Raw genomic sequence first — 23,122 nt, forward strand, 5'->3', positions numbered from 1 at the left:
GGTTCTGCCAATAAAACACATTCTTTGGTTTGCCTTCCCCACAACATTATCTATGTGATAATTCCAATTTAAGTTGTTAGTAATTTTAATTCTTAGGTATTTAGTTGAACAGACAGTCTTTAGATTTGTAGGAATTATTGTGTTATTGAAATTTAACGGATTTCAGTTGCAGTCTGTGTCAGGTAGGAAGGCGCTTCTGTGCACAGAGGGAGATGGGAAAGAGTGGAGGGGATGAGGTTCGCTCAACCATGGTGGCAAAGAGCAGACAAACAAAGTCCGCGTTACCAAATCATGTTACTGCGGACAGCAAAAAGGTTCATTTGTGTACCGTACAGCACATTATACACTCTCAAACTTACACAGCAGATTTTGTATATGAAAATGTCAAAAAGCTGACATACTTTTTCTACTTTCATTCACTAATTTGTTATAGCATCACAGAATTTGATAACTTTTCGTAGAGGAAGAAAGTGTTACACAGCAAAGTGCAGTAAGGATAATACATGTTGTCCACTCTTGAACCTTTTCAAGGCAGCTTATTAAAAAGTTGTTCTTAATGATCAATTGCAAATCAATAACAGTAACATTCATTGTTACAATAAAAGGAAGAGAAATTCTTTACATAAGTCATCAATGATCCATAATTGGACACAGAAATGAGTGAGGTATGGACCCAAGAAAATCTTTGACAACTTAAATCACTGAAGTGAAGAATCTAATGGATAAAAACATTAACTACAAACACCAATTGAAATCATTATATTTTCTTGACAACTCCTCTTCCTCCTCCACAGAATCTGAAGTTTGCAAGGTAGGAGACGAGATACTGGCAGAAGTAAAGCTGTGAGGATGGGGCACGAGTCGTGCTTGGGTAGTAGCTAAGTTGGTAAAGCACTTGCCCGCGAAAGGCAAAGGTCCAGAGTTCGAGTCTCAGTCCGGCACACAGTTTTAATATGCCATGAAGTTTCAGTCAGTATGTTGTCATATTTTTCCATGACAAAGACTAATACAATCCACATTACAGTGAGAGACCACACTCTTTATCCATGGAACATGCAAACGACATGTATGCGTCCCTTTTATTTTAATACATTTCCCCAATTCATACCTCAAAAATGACAGGTTGCTACTTGTTGAAATATCGAATTTTTTGACAAATTTATCCTGCTGGATTCTCGTGAGTGCTGGGAAAAGCTTAAATTTCACAACTAACAAACTAACTAACTAGCTGCTTCTACTTGGCCAATATATCTATAATTATAGTTACGTCATAACATAAAAAGTTAATGTCTGCATACTTCTTAGGATACAAATTCCAGGACAGGACATTTTAATACACTACATATACAATTGATGTTACTTAAAAAATGTTTTGTGTCAATACAAGTTTTTAAAAACAAGAACTACTATTAATTTACTTTGTTTCTACATCATAATACCATTGTTACTGATATCTGAGTCTGTGTCCAAACCAGCTGACTGTAAATTTACAGTGATGGGTTCAGGGCTTCTATTCCTTTTCACCTCCATATCAAAGTCCCCTTGCTGAAGCTTTTCAGTGTACTGCACACAGTCTGCCCATGCTAAATGGGAAATGTCTATTGCTTCATGCACAAGCCATTTGGTGTCTGCTGCCTTTAATGGTTTGTTCCTTTCTGCCACACAGCCTTTAACCTGTGCCCAAATTAATTCAGTTGGATCGTAATGGCAGTGGTATGGTGGTAAATGCAAAACTGTGTGACCACATTCACGTGCAAGTAAGTCAAGTTCGTATATTTTCTAACATGACTCGTTTAAATAAATGAGCTGTAGGAATTCTGCACGGGTCTGTGCACAATATCTTTATTTGCAAGACAGAGCTTTCCTGGTGTTAGTGTTTTCTCTGTCACAACTGAGTAATACTAGTAATGTCAATTACAATGACTCACTTCAGAGCAAGTTATGGCAAGAACTGTTCAGTGAACCACTTCTTGAAACTGCCAATGTTCATTTCTGAATAGTAGTCACTGCTGCTTTTCTTTCACCTAAATGAAAGTTTACTCTCAGGAACAAAACCTTAAAGCCAGCAAGCAGAATTATTACCCAAGAACTTTTCCTATTAGAACTTTAAAATTGCCAGTATTATCATTAATTTTACAACAGCTTTCCTTGGAGTGACTGATTCACCCACATTCCATGCAGGTAATAAAGTATTGAACCACCCTTTTCTCTTATTTTGTGCAGCATTCTCCGGAATGTGGCTCATGCTGCAGCTACATCCCTTTGTTCCATTAAAAAGTTTCTTCCGTCATTAGTTTCAACATATTTGAAACCAATATCATTCAAAATTCTTTGCATTGACGAAGCACTACCTTTGAAGCCAATTTTCTCTTGCATAATTTAAACAAATTATTGTGAAGTCAGAGATTCACCATTCATGTTCATTTCCAAGAATAAACACCTTAGTATGTACTTGACAAATCCATCCATTTGTGTTACAAGTTTCTTGTGATAACGATGTTTTCCACATGACATAAAAACAACTTCTCCTGATGTTTCTACAGCTCTCACACTTTCATTTACAATTCGCAGCTAGCCATTTGGAAAGAGAATGAATCTTATTGGCTGTCAGTGGTTAGTGGAGGAGGGCTGAATATTGGGCTGCTTTCCTATGTGAGGCAGACTTTTTTATAGAACACCACATGCTTCTGCATGTCTGTTCTTGTGCCTTCGAAATGTCAACAATCAAAGTTTCTCTTCCAGGTTCACATTTGAACAAATTGTAAATGCTGTACATAATCCCACTCACCTGCTCATGAAGCACTTCACATTTATTGCCATCGCCACAAATATTTTATTGGAATTAACACTAATACATTTAAAGATTCATACTTCTGATAGATTGCTAAAGGAAAATAATACTGACAATTGAACAAATAATTTGCTCGCTCTATGAATGAAACTGCATTGTCACAAAGTACGGCAACAGCACAGCCTGCAGGAAAGAGATTGTCATAACTTGCAGCTAGCCACTTGGAAAGAGAATGAATCTTATTGGCTGCCAGTGGTAAATGGAGGGAGATGTGCAAAATGGCTGAATATTGAACCATTTTCCTATGTGAGAGACATTTTATTACTTTTGTGGATGACATCATATTTTTCCTTATTCAAAGAGAATTCCTATGTTTCGCACCATACAGATATCATGTCTAAATCATTTTGCAATTGGTTTTGATTTTCTGATGAGTTTAGTATATGGTAAATGATAGCATCATCTGCGAACAATCTAAAAGGGCTACATCATTTCTATAAATTAGGAACAGCAGAGGCGCTCTAACACTTCCCTGTGGAATACCTGACATTGGGTATGTTTTACTCAATTTCCCATCAGTTACTACGTACTGTGATTTTTATGACAGGAAATTATGAATCCGGTCACACAACTGAAGTGATACTCTATAGGCACACAATTTGATTAGAAGTCTCCTGTGAGGAAGAGAGTCAAAAGCCTTCTGGAAATCTAGATGTATGAAATCAATTTCAGATCACCTGCCCATGGCACTCATTACTTTGTGCAAATAAAGAGTTAGCTGTGTTTCACAACAACAATATTGCCTGAATCCGCACTCCGTATTTGTCCATAAATCTTTATATTTGAGGAAATTCATAATGTTTGAAAACAGCATGTGTTCCATAATCTTCTGCAAACTGACGTCAGCGCTATGATTCTGTAATTATTATATTACTCGGTATTTTCTGTCTTGAGCATTAATGTGACCTGTGCAACTTTCCATTCTTTTGGTATGGATCTTTTGTTGAGCAAGCAGTTTTATATCATTGCTGAGTACAGGGCTACCATATCAGCATACTCTGAAAGGAACCTAATTGGTATGCTATTGGGACCCGAATACTTTCCTTTATTAAGTGATTTAAGTGGCTTTGCTATATCAAGGATATCTACTTCTAAGTTATTCATGCTGGCAGCTGTTCTTGATTCCAATTCTGGAATAATTACCTTGTCATCTTTGGTGAAGTTATTTCAGAAAAATATATTAAATAACTCCACTTTAGTGGTGCTGTCATTGATAATGTTACAACTGGTATCGGGCAGCGAAAGTATTTCGATGCAGAGTTTCATTACTACTTCAAGCATCTCGCTTGTTGTTGTTGTTGTTGTTGTTGTTGTTGCTGTTGCTGCTGCTGCTTTATGGCACAGAAAAGCTGAGGTCATAAGCACCCATGTCATAACTTAAAATAGTCATTTACCAAATGAAGTTGAAGCCAATAACACTCAGAGCCTGATGAACTAGAGTGGAGGGGTAGCTAGAAATGATCACTTCCCCTTTGAGGAGGGTGCTCAAATGGTTGAAAATTAAATTTCCTTGGACATATTACTACAACGGGAAAATAAAAACGTGATCTATAGCTTGTGTTGTATCTGCTTTTTTTTTTTAAAGAAAAAAGAAAGTCTGATAATTCATATGGTAAACATATACTGAAATGTAAATGGTTACAAAATCGTCATCAAGTCAGAAAATGGTGCACTATCAATGGTTGGTTGCAGTACACACAGAGTGGTGAGGGATCTTCACTTAACAAACGATGGTGATTGAAAAGACAGTGCCCAATGCACAGCCTAGCTTAAAGCATCTCCTCGCGACGAGGTGGACAAGAGGAAGACATCCAAGCTGTTTGGAGGTGCTTAATTTCTCACAGTTTGTTCACATACAGATTTGTGTATTACGGGGGGGGGGGGATCAGTACCATCTTTCATTAATTTATTAGGTATGGATCTCTCAATTGCCGCCAATACTGTTTCTTTGAATTTAAGCCTCTTCTGGCCTGTACTAGGTAGTTGAGAAGAAGTGGAGACTTGCTCTTAGGAAGGCATCAAGTGAATTTTTACATGCTTTTTTAAACAGAAATATTCTATGTTTAGTTTTGGTGGATTTGGATGTTGTGATCAGTTTCACTAAAACGATCTTGAGGTCAGCCACCAATCAAACACACTGCCACCAACTGTATTTAATTCAGCCTTTCTGATCACCATTAGGTCATCCAAAACAATTTTGGCTGAAGTTTTGGTACCTCTATGAATTTGAGCTTCAGAGCATTTTTATAAAAACGCTGGTTCTTTCCCAACACAGCAATAACAATTTACAACTACAATACTAATTGTTGTTATGTCTAGCCTCTTTCTGTGTTTGTTCTGTGCCCTTTGAGACAGAAGTCCTTTCTGTACTTTCCACAAGACCCTCTAATCTAAATATATGCCCAGTCCATTCCATATAGCCCCCTGCTACCCGCATATCCACTTCTGTGCGTAGTGAACCCCTGAACTACTAAGCGGAACCCGAAACCTCACCACCTTACTGTGCAAGTAAAGAAATCTGCAGCCTACATGGTAGCAGAACTGACGGAGCTTCTGATTAAGACCCTTCACTCAGCCCTGCATCACGGGTGTGCAATCAGTCTTGTCAATGATGTTATGGATGGTGAAGTCTGTCTTCATCTCGCAAACAAGACTAGCAGTCTTTACCACTTCAGCTAGCTGCCTGAAACCAGAGAGAATCTCTTCCAATCCAGAGTGACATACACCATTTGTAAGAACATGAAGACCTTACACAGATGGGTTATACCCTGTTCTCTTCGTGGCATCTGGAAGCACTTGTTCCACATCTGGAATGACTCCACCTGGTACGCACACAAAGTGCGCACTGTATTTCTTCCCTTCTTTGGCAGCCATATCCCTAAGGCGCCCCATTACATGCCTAGTATTGGAGTTCCCAACTACCAGTAACCCCACCTTCTGTAAATGTCCAGATCTTGCAGGCTTCCTCTGAAACAGGGCAAATGACTGCACCTGACCTAGGATTTTTGTCAGCCACTGATAGCACCTGAAACCTGTTTGTCAGCTGAACTGGAGACACCTTTCTATCAATTACCCAGAAAGTTTTTCGCAACCTGCCACACCTTGAAACAACCTCCCACTCGACCACCAGTGAGGGGTCATCCTCAATGTTGGTAGTAACCATGTTGGTCACAGTACTGGACCGATGATGGGACACAAGGGACGTGCTGGATGTAACTTGTATCCCAACATCCGGCTTCCCAACAGTGTCAGCCACTGGCAACAGCCTTGAGCTGCGTGATCTAAGCCAGCACCAACTGGAGCTGTGAGCAAAGGATCACCAACTCAGCCCACATCCGAATGCTGCAATCACAGTCCCTATCCATTCTAAAGACAGTGGATCTACAGACTAGACAGTTATTGATGCGTGGAACAGTTGGTAAAAACAAGTTGCCGCTGCAGAGACAAGAGCTGCCATCCAACTAATGAGTTCTTCAATTGCAACTGGCTATTCACACGAATACAAATGCCTGTCGCGATACAAAGGAGAGAAATACACTCTACACAGTTATCAAAACACGGAAATGTGGCTACTAGGTATAGAAATACACAAGAAACATAATAATTTAGACTAAATTCACCCAGTAAATAAAAAAAAAAGACGCACTTCTGGTTTTTAGAAGCTTGTCACAACTCTCAAACTAAACACTGTGCTCTGCTGTGGTGCTGCTAAGATGGTAGCTGTCCACCTAGCACGCATTAAATGTGGTGCTTTAATACCTGTACATACTGTTGTTGCTAATAATTTAAATTAGTTCAGTCATGGGGCAAATATATTTACTTTTAGTCAGGGCACAAATTAGTGCAAAATACTTGTAGCATAAAATAAATTTAAGAGTTTGTTAATTACATGCCCAATTATAATCTGTAACAGTTTTCATCAGTACTAACAGGAGTGGGTGTAGTGATTAAATGAGCAAACTCCACCCAGCACAGACTACCTCGAGGAGAAGAGCTAAGCAAAGAAAACACACCATGCCCTCATCGCATAATGCAGCCACTATGCCTGTGCTTAGTGATTTGTACTGAACACCTGTACTCAATCTGGTTAGTGAGCTTTTTTGCAGGGGAAGTGTTAGGTAGCACCTGTGACTTCAGAGGCTTACTTCATCATCCATTCCAGTACAAGTGAGCAGAGTGTGGCACAGTAGAATGAATCCTGGCATTATAGTGCTATTGCATACAGTACCTTTTAATAACCAAAGCTGGCAATCTGCGGTGTAGGAGCGCACAAAATGTTAAGTCATATGACTCCCTCCAACCCAGAACTAGAAGGGCTAAGGGCTTAAGAAAAAAATTTACAGATTATAATGTTAAAGACAAATGTTACATTTTCATTAACATACCTGAGCAAGCTTTCTTCATCAATATTCTTGTAAGCCTGAGTATCGCTTTGCATAAAATTATCAGTAAAAGTACTGTCCAACAGTTCAGCTTCTATCATACTGTGAGGCATGAGAAGTTCTTTTAATTGTTCCTTTCGCAAACTTATACTATTAATTCTGAAAAGTTTTGCTAAGTCTTCAATTGCACCATTGATATCTGAAAGGAAAAATTTCTTTTTTACTGTTCAACATTCCAAAAAGAAAAGAAAATTTAAAATTAGCAGCAATACGAAAAGTTTTTCAGCTTTTTGAATCAGAGGGCCCTATAATTTCCAGTAAAATATGGGAAAAATTTACAATCACAATTTTTCAGTCAGTTTCTTTCTTGCACATCTGTGATGCAATATGGGAAGAAGTATGCAACATACAATAATTAAGCAGAACCCCCCCCCCCCCCCCCCCCCACACACACACACACACACCCTTAATGTACCATTAACACCAAGGCGATCATAGGTGGAGCACATGAATTGACAGGACAATTGTTAGTAAGGAAATCAACGCACTTCTTTTCACATGAGCCAATCTAGCATTTACCTTTATCAACTTAAGGGAAACCACAACAAAACCATATGTGGATGGCTAGTCAGAGATTTTAATCCCACTTCTTCCAAATCTGAGTCCAGTGCCACCGAGAACCTAATTTTGTTCTCCATATTCATAAATTATCATTATATTACTATGAGGGCAATTCAGTAAATACACGTTACATATATATTGTTTACCACACTCCCCTTTTAGGGATAAATACTTCTGCAGATTTTAATCCCTCCAAAATATGCCATTGTCTTGATGATGACTTCCTCATCTGTGCAGAAATTTTTATCTGTGACACAGTTCTACAAGTTTGAGAACAATAAAAAATAAGCGAGCAGGACTGGGCAAATACAGATGGTGCCGCAGAAATTTCTTATTCAATTCATGGTGTTCTGTGGTAATAAACTCCACACGAACCTGTTGACACATCATCGTGGGTGAAGTAGTACTTCTTTCTCCACGAAATGAGGACATGTAGAGGAAGAAGACCATAGGTTGTCATCCTCTGCATCCCAAAAAAGTATCCCATAATTTTTCTGCCCAATGGGACAATGTTTGCTTTCTTTCTACAACTATGTATGGCAGTAAATTCATTGGAAGCTTTGTTTCCAAAGTATAATGATTAACCCACATGTCACTGACAGTAAAAATGTCCTTTTATTTCAATTAAATTGCTCTAAATGTAGCTTTGAAACTGAAGTCGCACCTGCTTGTTGTCCATAGTTAACATTCATATCTATTGTGTGGACAGTTTTCTCATAGACAACTTATGCAAAATCTTTACCTTCCGACTGCATTGGACTGTCATGGCAGTGTAAGCGTGTACCTAAGGTGTAGTTGACTGCTATAGCAGTTCTGTGACATAAGCTTGTTATTCATTTAGCTGTGGTAAAATACAAGGGCCATTTGATTGAAGTGACTAGTGCTACAAAAATATTTCCTGCTTCATGACACTTTACCAATCAGCTAACTGGGTGATGCGACACAAAGTAATTACGGTGTAATAAAGATTTATTATGTTAATATATATGTTGAAAATTATATTATTTGTATCTGTATCTACATAATTGTTATGTTCTTTGTTATCTGGTGATTCTCAGAGTGGTATAAGCACAGCGTGGACGGTGTTTGCATCAAGAAATCCAGAGATTGTTTTTTGGCCACTATAGCCATGTGCGCGACAGCCGTCTGTGCACAGAAGAATCCGCTGAAATCAACTGCAAAACTCTGAACCCCACTAGAAATGACTTTAGTAATATAAAGAAATAATAGAAAACGGATTTATGCAATATTTTATGTAGTATGAAATGATTCAGTCGGTAATATGGTTCATACGATGACAGTATGGCCTATATGTGAAGTAATAAGCACCAGTATCATTTAGTGAATTTGTGTGTTCAAAATTCTGATGACTGAATAAAAGAATTACTTCTTATTATTCAGTGCTAGTATGGTCTTTGATTTTTTAAGCTTTTGAGGGGAACAAAGGCATGCTTGTCAGCAAAATATCTTTCCCCAAAGTGAACGTTTATTTAATTTACTGTGATTTAAAATGATAAAAGTATGAAATAATATTGCACATTCATCTTAGGTTGGAAGTTCTCCTAGAGGTCGCAAGATTATTATACAAATTTTGTAACATTTTATTTGAGGCACAGCACTTAGAGTGATGGGAAGTTACATTCTATTAGACTGATGATTAAGAAGGATGGATATTTTATGATAATTGGAATTGAGGAGCTTTGAGGATAATTAACTGATAACTGAAGATTTATTCCAACATGGTGTTAGCAATCTGCAGTGCCGTCAATCGAGGGGCGTTTTATCATGTCAAATGATTAGCACTTTGGTTCAGGAGTTCGGAGATCGATTCAAGAAGTGAACCCATGCAGTTGGCGTGCTCCAAGATCGAAAAACGTACTTTAGCCAACTGTGTGGCAGTCAAGTGCTACTGCTGGACCCTCACCACACCTTACCATTTTTCTAAATAGAACAGAAGTTAATTTCTGTTGATTCTGATTCTGTGGAATTTGCTGTGAGACTGTAGTGAAGTTTTTGAACACAGCAAATAGTGTAAAAAATGCTCTCCCAGCACCAGTATAAAGCCCATAATAAAGAAATGGAAATAGCAAGTGTGACTGAATTATTCAGCCCCAGCATGCAGTGAGAGGCCTAATAATGTGGCATCTGAGACACAGCCACCTGATCTCACATGTACCAGTTAAAAGATCAGTTGCCATTCTTATCAAGAATAATTTCATGGAAATTTTCAATACTTTCTTTGGAAATAACATCTGCTGAGTGTCCGGGATGTCTGTTGAGCAAATATCTAGCTGTCGTCATCAATGGCATAAAGTTATCATGAACAGCATCCAATTTTGTCTTTATCTCATCACATTTTTTCCCATCAAAAAGCAAGAAGAAAATCAGTTGTTTAAACTGCACTTTCTCCATTTCTGTGGAAGCCAAGCAGCACAACTTACTGAAATTGTTGCCAAATGCAAACTACCCTATGAATAATAACTGTTTAGCACAGTCAATCAAATGGCAGCACATAACAGTAAAACCAACATACATAGCAAATACCCACTGAAGTACCCTTATATTTACACTTAAATAGGCTAAATTTACAACTGTTAATTTAGCATGAAAGACTCTACTTTTCAAAAAGCTAGGCTAAATTTACAGTTGTTAAATTAACAAGAAAGACTACTTTGTATATTGAGGGAGCCTCAGCTTTTTGTAAAGTAGATTCTGATTTTACATGGTGTAAAAACAGCAGCTTGTTTACAATGACCAGTGTTTATTTTGGCAGATCACTAAATTGATAGCAGATATCTAATTTCTAATAACTGTTAATATTCTGTGACAAATGTCATCATAATTTAGTAATTTGTTGAGCAATTCACACAGTAAGAGCAGAGGAAATGTAAAAACATACGTACGAACTAGTATTTACTGCCAATTCTGAATTATTTCAAATTTTGTAAACACAGTAAGGAAAATTCTAGCAGAAACATAAATAATATGGGTCTAAATGAGACCAATCACTGAATAGCAGAACCATAGAATTGTCAAAACGCACACTCAAAAGAGAAAAAAAAATTTGCTATCATCCAGAATTAATCTTTTGACGAGCTAGAGTACACTCATTTCGGCACGTGGACTACAGAGAGGGAGAGAGGTGGAAGGAAGGATAAGTTATGGGTGAGAGTAGTAGCTAGCATGTTAGCTGGCTAAGAATACAGGAGGAAGGGTAGGCAGGTGCACAGGATAGGCATGTGATACTGGTTCCACAACCAGTGGGGTGTGGTGCATGAAGAAGGTGATGTGGACACATGAATTTGGAGGGGGATATAGCAAGGAGGAAGGGGAGCTGTTTGGTTTAGCTTGTTGGGACCATGGCTTAGTGGAGATTGAGTCCAGAAGAGTTATGGGAGCAAAATATGTGTTGCAAGGATAAGTCCCATCTGCATAGTTCAGAAAAGCTGGTTCTGAAAATAAGGATATAGATGGCCTGGGTTGTGAAGCAGCTATTGATCTCGTATGTTGTGCCACTGGGTGGTCAACTTTGTTCTTGGCCACAGTTTGGCAGTGGCCATTCATTCTTGTGGTCAGTTGGTTGCACGAAGTCATATACCAACTCCTCTGGAATCACTACACAGCTTTTAATGTCAGCATGACAACCAACCAGCTATCCACCAGACTGGTCACTCCCAAGCTGTGGCCACCCAGTGGCAAAAAATGCACCGAAGCACAACATTATTGAGTTCAATGACTGCTTCACAATCCAGGCCATGTACATCCTTACCTTCAGCACCAGTTATCCTTACAACGTGACTTTTGCTCCCATGACCTCCCTTGTCCCTGTCTCCGCTAACACACTGTCCTCATACCATGTACCCAACAGTTTCCTTCCTCTGTCCTGTCTCCCCCTCCCAATCTGTCTTCACTTCACCTCCTTCATTCACCACAGCTCACTGGCTCTGGTACCAGTGCACCACATGCCTAGCCTGTGCACCTACCACCCCTTTCTCCCACATTCTTAGCCAGCAAACCTGCTACCTGCTTCTCAGCTGCTAGCTATCCATCCCCAACCACCCTCTTCCTGCCTCTCATGTCTTCCCACATCTACCCAACCCATCTGACAACCCCTCCCCACCTAACTAGCCAAAATGCAATCCCAGTAGTGCGTGCGTGTGTGTGTGTGTGTGTGTGTGTGTGTGTGTGTGTGTGTGTGTGTGTGTGTAGTTTATTCCAAAAGCTAGCATGCTATCTTCCTCTTTTGTGTGTCCTAATCGATGACTGAAAGCTTCTGCTTTCGATGAGTGTTCTCCTTTACTCCTGAATTATTTACTTAATGCAAGGTTTAAGATACTAATGCTTTTCCCAGTCATTACTTGCTTCAATAGTACTTGGTGATGACAACAAGTGCCGTCATGTATGTGTCTTTACTAACACAGGAGCTCATACTGCCATGTATTGTTTGCAAATACGTCAATGTTTTCTGATTCAGGCTTCTCCAAGACAATGTCTATGGAAGTTTGACACTGCAGAGGTTTTATTCTCATCTGTGGTTTTAGTAAATCTGCCTTGTCACATACAATATCAGATTTATCCACTGTTCTTGAAAACAGAAGAACGTGAGATTTTCATTGGGCATAAAATAGCAGTGTGAATAATGAAATTGTATACTGCAAAAATTATAATAATTTCTCAATAACTTCCACAATAACAATTAACTTTCTAACAACAATGTAGATGGTTATAGATACAGAAGTGGCTTTACCTGGACAGTGACGTGCTGAGGTGTTAACGATTGCAGGATGTCGAAAGAGTGCAGCTATCAGTTGTTGGGGATTAGAAATAAAATTCAGTATGGCAGCATCATTTCCAAGCCCATACTTGTGTAGTACATGTGCAGCCTGCAGCTGCTGATACTTCTGTTGTACCTTCCTAATACAGTTTTTTGCATTATTTTCTAGTGAATCCTGCTCACCCCATCGTACTGCTGTATTGTAGCACAACTCTGCGGCCATAACTTGATCAGCACCTGTGTATCACAGACAATTATCAACAACTCCCATTATAAAAAACTGCACAATAAGCAAACATCCAGAAGGGTATGTTAAAATACATAATGATCACCATGAACACATACTAGATAAGGCTTCTGCTTGTTTATGCTGCTGTTAAAGAAGTACAGTTCAGCCATTCAAATTTACATTTTCTGTTTTCCTGCACTGTTAAAAGGCAAATGCTGGAACAGTTCCTTTGAAAATGACGAGACTGATTTCCTGCATCTTTATTTTCCAGCCTTAGCTTGTGCTCTCTCTCTCTCTCTCTCTCTCTCTCTCTCTCTCTCTCTCTCTCTCTCTCTCTCATTGACTGGACAGTATAAACCCTACTCCTCCTCATTTCTTGATTTCTTCCTATAAATAGTACGAGGTGCAACAATAAAGTAATGAGACTAATGTGGAGAGGAAAAAAAATGAAAATAAAAATAAAATTGCTTACTGTTTTAGTCAAGTTTAGTGTTGTCTCCTCCAAAGTAATTCCCTTCTGATTGCACACACTTTCCAGCTCTTCTGCCATTGACGGTAACATTTCTGGAACTCAACTTCTGTAATATCCTCCAAGTCCCTCGTCACAGCTTTTTCAATATCTTGAGTTGTTTGAAAATGGTGTCCCTTGAAAACTGTTTTGACTCTTGGAAATAGAAAGAAGTCGCATGGAGCAATATCTGCTGAATAAGGTGGCTATGGTAGTACTGAAATTTGTTTTGAGGTTAAAAATTGCTGTACTGACAAAGCAGTATGGAAAGGCACATTTTCGTGATGCAGAATCCAATTACTGGCAATATTGGCATGGACACGAAGAACTCTTATGAGGCACGGATACAAAGAACTCTTTTACGAAGTCTTTCTAAAATTTCTTTGTAGTAATATTGGCTAACTGTTTGTCCAGGAGGCACCCACTCTTTATGAACAATTCCCTTGGAATCAAAGAAGCACAGTAGCATGCATTTCACTTCTGACTTGGACATGCGAGCTTTTATTGGTCAGGGTGATCCCTTTGAGCACCACTGCGAAATTTGGAGCTTTGTCTCTGTATCGTACTGAAAAAAACCTCTTTCATCACCAGTGATAACACGGCTCAACAATTCTGAATTGATTTCTGTTTGCTCCAACAGATCGGCTGCCACATTTTTCCGTGTTTCTTGCTGTTGTGGTGCGAGATTTTTGGGGACCATTTCTGCACAAATCTTTCTCTTACCAAGATCTTCAGTTATTATAGGACGAACCATTTCTCGATTGATGTTCAGTTTTGCAATCATTTTCACAGATAATCTTCAATCAGATCGTACGAGTTCACGCACACTGGCCAAGTTGACATCCGTCCGTGAGGTAGATGGTCGTCCACTGCGGTCTTCATCTTCAAAATTCGTTCTGCCTTCACTACACATTTTATGCCAACGAAAAACTTGAGCTCTTGACATAACCACCACTCGAAAAGCCTTCTGAAGCTTACTGTAAGTTGTCGTCGCATTTTCACCCAATTTAACGCAAAAAGAAATGGCATACAGTTGCACAATATTATGCGATTCCCTTTCCATGATTGTGCCAATGCTAGCCTGCACGTTTGCCACAGCTTGCAGAGAAAATCAGTCTCATTACTTTATTGTAGCACCTCGTAAAATACTGGTACAAGCAATTCTGTTTTACAAAATAGGAAACAATTTTAAAAACACATTTATACAAATTAGTTGACAGAAACTTATAAAAATGTTTAATAGGGACAGAATGTGGATGCATAACTGCAGTCCCCCCCCCCCCAATTAGACCACCAATTTTTTGTTTGCTATATACACAGTTCTCTACCACATGTCTGCCTGTCACAAAACATTTTTTTTCCAATTCCAGAACTGAGCCATGGACAGCACAAAATAACAATGATAACTTTTTCCTTCACTTTCTTTTCTCGTGACTGCGAGGATGTGAAGGTCCTAAACTCTTTTGAGAAGTACGTGGTTAATAAGATAAGAAATGAAATTTATTTTAAAATTAAAATACAAAATACTATGTGCAGTAGCTACTATGTGGTAGTATCATTTCACTCGTTATTGTTGGCAATCCCAAGATTAGATTTGGGGGGGGGGGGGGGGGGGGGGGGTGAGATCAGTGTATAGGGAAGTCATACGAAGAACAGCCAAAAAATGCCTCAAGGTAACCTCTAGGGCTAATAGTTCTAATTGTAATGGGTGCATACAAGTCCAAACCAAAATCAAGTCAAACTTTTTAAAGAAGTTACCCTGGGGGTACTCTGATGACTCCTTGGCCACAAAAGCAACTGTGGGGAAGGAAATATGGCACTCCCTACCTTGCATTTTGATATTTATAAGGTGCTCTATATTCAGCCACACCACTGTATACTTTGATTCCAAGAATAAGTGCACACTTCACAGCCATATTATGTCACATTCATGGTGCAATGATTCGACAGGAAACATTGTTTTATTATAACCTGTTGTTTTGTAGGTATATAGAAAGAAATAACATTAGCAATATTTAAAGAAGGTGAAGTTAGGATTTTTGGACACAGTACATGTTTTAGGAGCTTTTTTATTTTTTTTGACCAGCAGGGAATTAAAGACACAAAATTCAAATTTGGCAAAACCTAATCTGATATGCAAACACTTTCGATTTGTTTGTTCTTATCTGTTTAGAATTTGTTTGGAATTTGGGAGGGCACCTATCAATTTTAGTGTTCAGAGGAAGTATGGTTACTAGTAACGGGCACCAGATTATCAGAGCATTGTGTTCCCTATGCTATCTGCACTCCTGATCAAACACTGCCCCTGCCTACGACAAGAATTGCACATGTTAGTCATTACAATCTCCCTTTCTCTCCGCACTCTGCCTTGGTTGCGACAGAACTCTGATAAATTTTCAGAGCAATTTTCACAGGACTGTTTGCCGGAGCTTTGTGTTAATGCTAGAGTAAAGCAGTCTGAACTTCTTACTGACTGTTAGCTGTAATGCTGTGTGTGTTCAGAATGGCATATCAAGTGAAGTGTTTTGCAAGCAATAAACTGATTTATGCTATTATAGCTGATTAATTACTCCACTTTACAATGTGCAATACTAATGATCTGACTTACGTACAAAAATCTACTACACAACTTTTCCACATTATATAAACTGTGTCATGAGTGAGTTGCGAAGGACCACAGTTAGGAAGGAAATTCTGGGTTTCAATTGTGAACCAATTATAGAACGCAGATGACTTTGTCAGTGTAAAAGTGACAAAATCACTTTACAAATATAACCAATGATTATCAAATGTGTGTGTTAGGATATATAGTAAACAGTGTCATTTCCTTTCACGTATTATATTGTACTTCACAGATATTGCAACACAGCAGCTGCAGTTACCAGGTAAGACACCGGAAAGGAGTCCATAGTAGAATGTCGTATGGTGACACTATTTCTCCAACATGTTCAGGTATCAGTAACAACTTGTGTGTTACCACTGTAGAGATGGAAGCAAATGTAAAGTTGTAGCTCTATAATTAGAGACTAATGAATATACGTTTCACCATAATTAAATCTCTGAGTAAGTCTATGAATTCCCATGTGGGCAACCAGCATAACCTTACAGTGAAGGGCGAATCTCCTTAGAATTCTGGTGGAAACTTTACATTATGAACAAAATAAATTAAAGCTTATTGGAATGTTATAAATGGACACAAACTCACAGCAAAATCCAGAATCTTTCTAACAACATTCAGCCAACTCCCTTATACAGACTAGTACGTGGAAAACCCTTATCAAAATACAACATGAAACCATATTACAAGAAACCAGATATCTAGATGAAGAGACCTTTTAATCAGAAGGTTATCATTTCTTCAAGAGCTGACACCAGAAACAGATATTCAAAAGATCTTTGATGCTCTGAACTGTGTTTCCTACAAAAACAAGTCTTCAAATTTGCTATAAATTCTGAACCCCTGACCAAAAGGTTATTAACATCAGAAGGACACAAACCCCCAGTAAATGTGAATGCTCTTAAAAATAATAAGAACAGATCAGATCCAGAAGAAGTTGGATATTTCAGGGACCTATAGATGAAAAGCTGACCAAAGTTTCCACACAACATGTGAAATTTCTCATGTACAACTTCAATGCCCAACTTGGCCAAAATCAAAGGTACAGGAAAATCATCTGAAGTTGCCCCTCCACAAGAGAGCCAACTCTAATGGCAAGAGACTGGTCTCCTTGAGTGACAATCAAAATCTGGAGGACACACCAACCCATTTTCACCATCCACACAAAAAACACTAAATTTTACGATTATCCATCCAAACCATCTATTTCTAAATACATCATACCATGATCTTCAGGAGATGTAGCACCAAAATTATGACTGTTAAAGTTAAAATTGGCTTAAGTGTAGACTCAGATTGCTACACGTCCACAACAAAGTTCAGATGGATCCCTGCAAACAGACCATCCACTCAGACAATGCCAAACTCAAACAGAAAATCGGGAGTTCAAAGACAAGTGATTGCAATTTATACAACACCAAAAACAACTGATTGAGGCTGCAAAGGAACTCGCAGAAATAAAAACAACTGTAAAACACTTCCGTTGGAATTACACCCGTCCTCAAGGAAGGATTCCACAGACGGAAACAACATTCCTCAAACAAATAGACATTTCAAGAACCTATTAACCTGTGAAAATCACAGGTGACATGTTAAGACCAAGAAACTCACACTGCAGTTCTGTAGAATGACCAAATTTCCATTACACTGCTATCTTTGTGGCCTAAGTGACATAAGGTAAATATTTCTTTCAAAATATAATTAGAGTGTTTTCATCATTATCATTTTATGCAATAATTACAAAATGTTAATTTTCTTATGTTTCATGTCGTATGAGTAAGGATCGCAGCAACACGTGCATATACCTTGTTGGGAAAGGACTTTTGCTGCATCGTTCGGAGTGACACTTTTATGCAACGACCAGCAAACTCAAGAAGATACTGCCATTTTGTTCTCATTCCCTGAGACCATTATTAATGTAAATGCAAAAAAGAAATGATATGAAAAGGATGCACAAATTAAACCTCTGTGGTACTCAGCCTACATAGTATCTAGTAATGAAAGATCATCTGGTAGCTTATGGAACACTATGTAACAGTGACTACAAAAGCAAGAGTTCCATTAATTATGATTTTCTATTGCTATAAAGAGTGGAAATGAATACTTTCTTGGGAGGGTGTGAAAAAATAAATCACATTATCTGAAAAATTTGCCATGTCTTATTCGAAGCTTTAAAGAGTGATAATGAAATGAACTGTTTTCTACAGTTACAAAACATGAAGTAGCCACAGATAATACATTGCTGAACTATTAATATGGAAAAATCTAAAGTGTACAAGAATTGGTAGTTTTCAAAATATTAAGTTTGGTTAAAGGAAAGCCAGATTGCCATACAAATTACTAACATATAAAGATTACAGAATCAATTTCATGGGCACATAGGTTAAGTAGTATCTCAAGTGTTGAGTAGAAGAAAAATTCATCTCTTGTTGACACTCAGCAACACAGAAGTAAAGAATAAAAATCTCTCTGGTCAACACCATCACAACAAAAGTTAAAACAACTTTCCAATGTTATCCTATACTGTCAAACAATTTGCAAAACTATCTGGATGCTAATATCTATGGATGCTAATAAAAAATATTCCTGACAAAAACATGGAAACAAAGAGAGATCCTACTTATATACAGGTACATAACTAAACATATGAATATAATAGAGGGAAACATTCCACGTGGGAAAAATATACCTAAAAACAAAGATGATGAGACTTACCAAACAAAAGCGCTGGCAGGTCGATAGACACACAAACAAACACAAACATACACATAAAATTCAAGCTTTCGCAACAAACAGTTGCTTCATCAAGAAAGAGGGAAGGAGAGGGGAAGATGAAAGGATGTGGGTTTTAAGGGAGAGGGTAAGGAGTCATTCCAATCCCGGGAGCGGAAAGACTTACCTTAGGGGGAAAAAAAGGACAGGTATGCGCGCGCACGCGCACGCGCACGCGCACGCGCACGCGCACACACACGCACACACACACACACACACACACACACACACACACACACACACACACACACACACGTATGTGCGGATGGATGTGTGTATGTGTGTGCGCACGAGTGTATACCTGTCCTTTTTTCCCCCTAAGGTAAGTCTTTCCACTCCCGGGATTGGAATGACTCCTTACCCTCTCCCTTAAAACCCACATCCTTTCGTCTTTCCCTCTCCTTCCCTCTTTCTTGACGAAGCAACTGTCTGTTGCGAAAGCTTGAATTTTGTGTGTATGTTTGTGTTTGTGTGTCTATCGATCTGCCAGCACTTTTGTTTGGTAAGTCTCATCATCTTTGTTTTTAGATACATAACTAAGCATATACACAAGAAATATGAACTTCATGGTACGCTAACAACAAAGAAGATATCAAATATCACATTTCTTCACTTACAGACAACACCAAGAGAGGATCCAGTGATTACACAATTCTCAAAATATGGCCCCCAAATAACTGACTACTCATCTTGTCTTGAAATGAGGAACGTTCCCGAATAATTGGCTCTTTAAACTGAGGCAAATTAAACAAGATGCAATGCACAATGGTAATTTTTGTACATTAAAAATAACTAATATAAGCAGCTGTATTTCCTAATTCCCTATTCACCTTATTCATATTGTTACACATTGCAATGACACCATCTTATTCTAATTAATATAGCCATTCTTTAATATCAATATGAATAATGTCCCTGTGGCTGAAAATCCCTTTACTGTAACTTACTGCTATGTGATGTTTTTTTAGTGATAGCATACTCCAAGATTTATGTGGTTAAGAGCTCTCTGGTATCCAAGAATGGTGAGTCTGAAAGCCCGCCGGACACTATGGAAATTGATGACAGCTGCTAGGCAGTCTGACTGCTTCTGCAGCTGCTGCTCTTGCCGCTGCATGTGGCATCGCAAAGACACACTCACTGTGCAGCCTATTGGTGCTTGTGGTCTCCCTTTAAAGCCAGGGGTGCAGCGGGTCTGCAGTCTGTGATTTCTCTCCAGAATAATATTGATCTCGCAACACACCATTGTGTCTGTTCTGAATTCATGTCATCTTAGTTTTCAGTCTTGGTTTTCTCAATGGACTTGTTATTCGTAGTGCCATCTCTGTAGTCTGTCTTTCTCTCCTATTATCCACCTGTTACTCTCGGCTAGTCGCCGACACTACTCTCGGCTAGTCGCCGACACTACTCTCGGCTAGTCGCCGACACTACTCTCGGCTAGTCGGCCAGTCTCCCTGGTCCTCAAGTCATTCTCATCATCTACAGGTTCAAGGTTGCCAACAAAAATGGCTCTGAGCACTATGGGACTTAACTGCTGAGGTGATCAGTCCCCTAGAACTTAGAACTACTTAAACCTAACTAACCGAAGGACATCACACACATCCATGCCCGAGGCAGGATTCGAACCTGCGACCATTGCGGTTGCGTGGTTCCAGACTGTAGCGCCTAGAACCGCTCGGCCACTCCAGCCAAGGTTGCCAACACATCCAGGCTGTGGTCCCTGCCAGGCGGAGTGCCACCCACCTGCGTTTCTGCCACTTGATGACGTGAAGGTGAACTGGGACACATATCTGCAGTGGCTGAAATGCACATCTCTGCTTTTCAAATTTCAGATGATGTCTCCAATGGTCACACTTCCTTTCTTGGGCTTCCTCCGAGATGTTTTACTTGCTAAAAAAGTTGGCTCCACTCTCGAATTCGGTTGTGCTCACATTTGAGGAGATGTGTTCGTTGCTATCCAATTTTTTTTCTCAGTGGTTCCATGTGGTCACATCATGCCCCAAGTTCCACCAATACCACAAGCAACCTGACAGTCCAACCCCTCATGGGTGATGGATTTGGAAAGGTTATGTTAACACTGCATGTTCACTTGTACAAACCTGACTTGCAGAACTTCATATGCAGATTCTCTGAACCATATCCTGGTCCATCTGGCTCCAGAGCTGAAAGTTTGTACTACAGCCTTCGAACTGGACAACCCTTCCTTAGACATTATTTTGGAAATCCTGCACTCTTTTGAGATCGCATAAGCAGCAAACAGACACCTTGTGGCTCGACCCCACGTAGCAGCAGTCCAGCCACCGTCTCGGGGGCAGAATTCTTGCAAGTCTTTTTGTCAACAGAGGCATCACGATTCACTGATTTTTGACGTCTCCATGCCCGTAACAGCCTGTCAAGCTCCACTGACATAAGCAGTAGGGTCTTCCATGATGGAAGACCCTGGTTGCTTCACAGCACATCTGTGTGCAGACTGTCCATATAGCTTGGTGCACTGCACTCATTGTGGGAAAGATGACCATATCTTTACTGTCTGTCTGTCTGTCATGGACCATTGGGACAGTCCAATGCCATCCCCCACATGCTCCACGAGACAAGAGTGGGGCCAAAGAGAGCCATTAGTGGCATGTGGTCAGTGATGAGGGTAAACTTGGTCCCTAATAGGTAGACATGCAATTTCTTAACCATAGAGATTATCACCAAAGCTTCTTTTTCGATAGATGAATTTTTTTTTTAGCGGGTGTCAGCATCTTTCATGAATGGCCAATCTGTTGCTCACTACCACCATCATTCCTATGTGCCAGTATTGCACCTGTGCCACAGCGAAAAGCATCTGTGGTGAAAACCAGGGGCTTGATTGAATTAAGGGTGTAAGACAGGGTGCCAAGTGCAACATAAGCTTCAGCTGCTTGAAAGCATGCTTACAGGTAACTGTCCACCTGTACTGGACATCCTTCCCAACCAGTTGAGCAGATACATGATGTGGGTTACTTGTGGAAGGGACTTAAAATAATAAATCACCTCTCTAAAAAGAACCTGCAGCTCCTATAAGTTTTGGTGGTGGGATAGAGTATTGGTGGGGTAGATTTCCACTTCTGCCTGAGCATTGATTGTTTATTTAACTCTGGCACATAGCTGGAGATAGCCACTGGGTTTCTTGACCACTACCAATACCCAACCATTAGTTTGTACATGGTCACTAAATGTTCACTTACACCAGCTTCGTGGAGGTGATAAAATTTTTGCTTAATGGCTGCCTGTAAAGAGATACAAAGAGGCTGTGCTGGGCAGAAACGATGCACAGGATCTGAATGTGAGGAGGTGTGGGCCTGGAAATCATTGGCACACTCCAGGCCAGTTTCAAATAGTGGGAACTGTTTCTGAGATGACCCGAGCCTTACCAGTGATGGAGAATCCAAACAGCAAGAAGACAGAGAGACCATAAATGTTGCTTAGTGAGTAACCGAGAACAAAAAACAAAATTACCAGCTGTACGATCTGTTTACATGTTGTTTTGACTGTGAATTGACTCCGGAGAGGAATTGAACTGTCATCATAGGCAATCAATGTACATGCCCTTTCTTGTCCACCCTTTGAGACTGACCAGCATTTGATCAACAAGAAATCTCCTGTTTTCACATCAATGAGGAACAATGGCACACTTTAGACAGGTTTCCTAGTACAGACACCCATATGGCTGTGGACACGCTCTGCGATCTCATCTTGCGGTGTGTCGTGCACTGTGCCCTCCATGGGTGGCCCACTGGAGCACTGTCTGACAGAGTGTGCAGAGACTAGAACGTCAGCAGGTACAGTGTCAGGAGGTCGGGGGACAGGGAGGTGGGGGAAATGGAGTGAAAAAGGAGAATTAAACAACACAGAAACAGTAGAATGTATAATAAAAACATTTTATCATGCCTGTAAGAGAACCACACTCCTTAAGCAGAGACTTTATTTATTGTAACAGCATTGATAGTAGTAGGGTCTGTCACAGTTGTTCATTGTTGCGATGTGTGCTCCGAGTACAGCCACATGCATCTGTGATGACTGAGGAAAATCATGTGTAAAAATATCCATAATGTGGCTATAAATGAAGAAGCCAGAAGACGACATTGACTACTATGAAATAATTAACATAAAACAGTAACAGAAGGAATAATGGAGATGCAGAGGTGGTGCCAAATTCTGGTGCCACTCCATAATGTAAGTGGTGGAGAGACAGGCATGTGGGGCCCAGTGACGGACTGGTGGTCGAAAGAAATATTTTATGAGACTTCAGTTACACATTTTGTCTTTGAGGACGTGAGGCAGTCATGCCCCACTCCAACACAGCAGACCGGTGTGGCCTGCCCTGGCGAAGAGGTACACACCGTA

At 39.6% G+C, this 23,122-nt stretch overlaps 1 protein-coding gene across 1 annotated transcript in view; it reads right to left on the reverse strand.

Annotated features, from left to right (window-relative positions):
• LOC126161492 (uncharacterized) overlaps positions 1-23,122 on the reverse strand; it is a 307,720-nt gene that overhangs the window by 52,997 nt on the left and 231,601 nt on the right. Inside the window, exons 20-21 of the mRNA XM_049917389.1 lie at positions 12,602-12,865; positions 7,237-7,432 (exon numbers count right to left, since the gene is read on the reverse strand). Coding sequence (XP_049773346.1) covers positions 7,237-7,432; positions 12,602-12,865 — 460 coding nt within the window. The remainder of the gene's footprint in view (positions 1-7,236; positions 7,433-12,601; positions 12,866-23,122) is intronic.

The sequence above is a fragment of the Schistocerca cancellata genome, chromosome 2 (genome assembly GCF_023864275.1).
Source record: "Schistocerca cancellata isolate TAMUIC-IGC-003103 chromosome 2, iqSchCanc2.1, whole genome shotgun sequence".
Taxonomy (NCBI): Eukaryota; Metazoa; Arthropoda; class Insecta; order Orthoptera; family Acrididae; genus Schistocerca; species Schistocerca cancellata.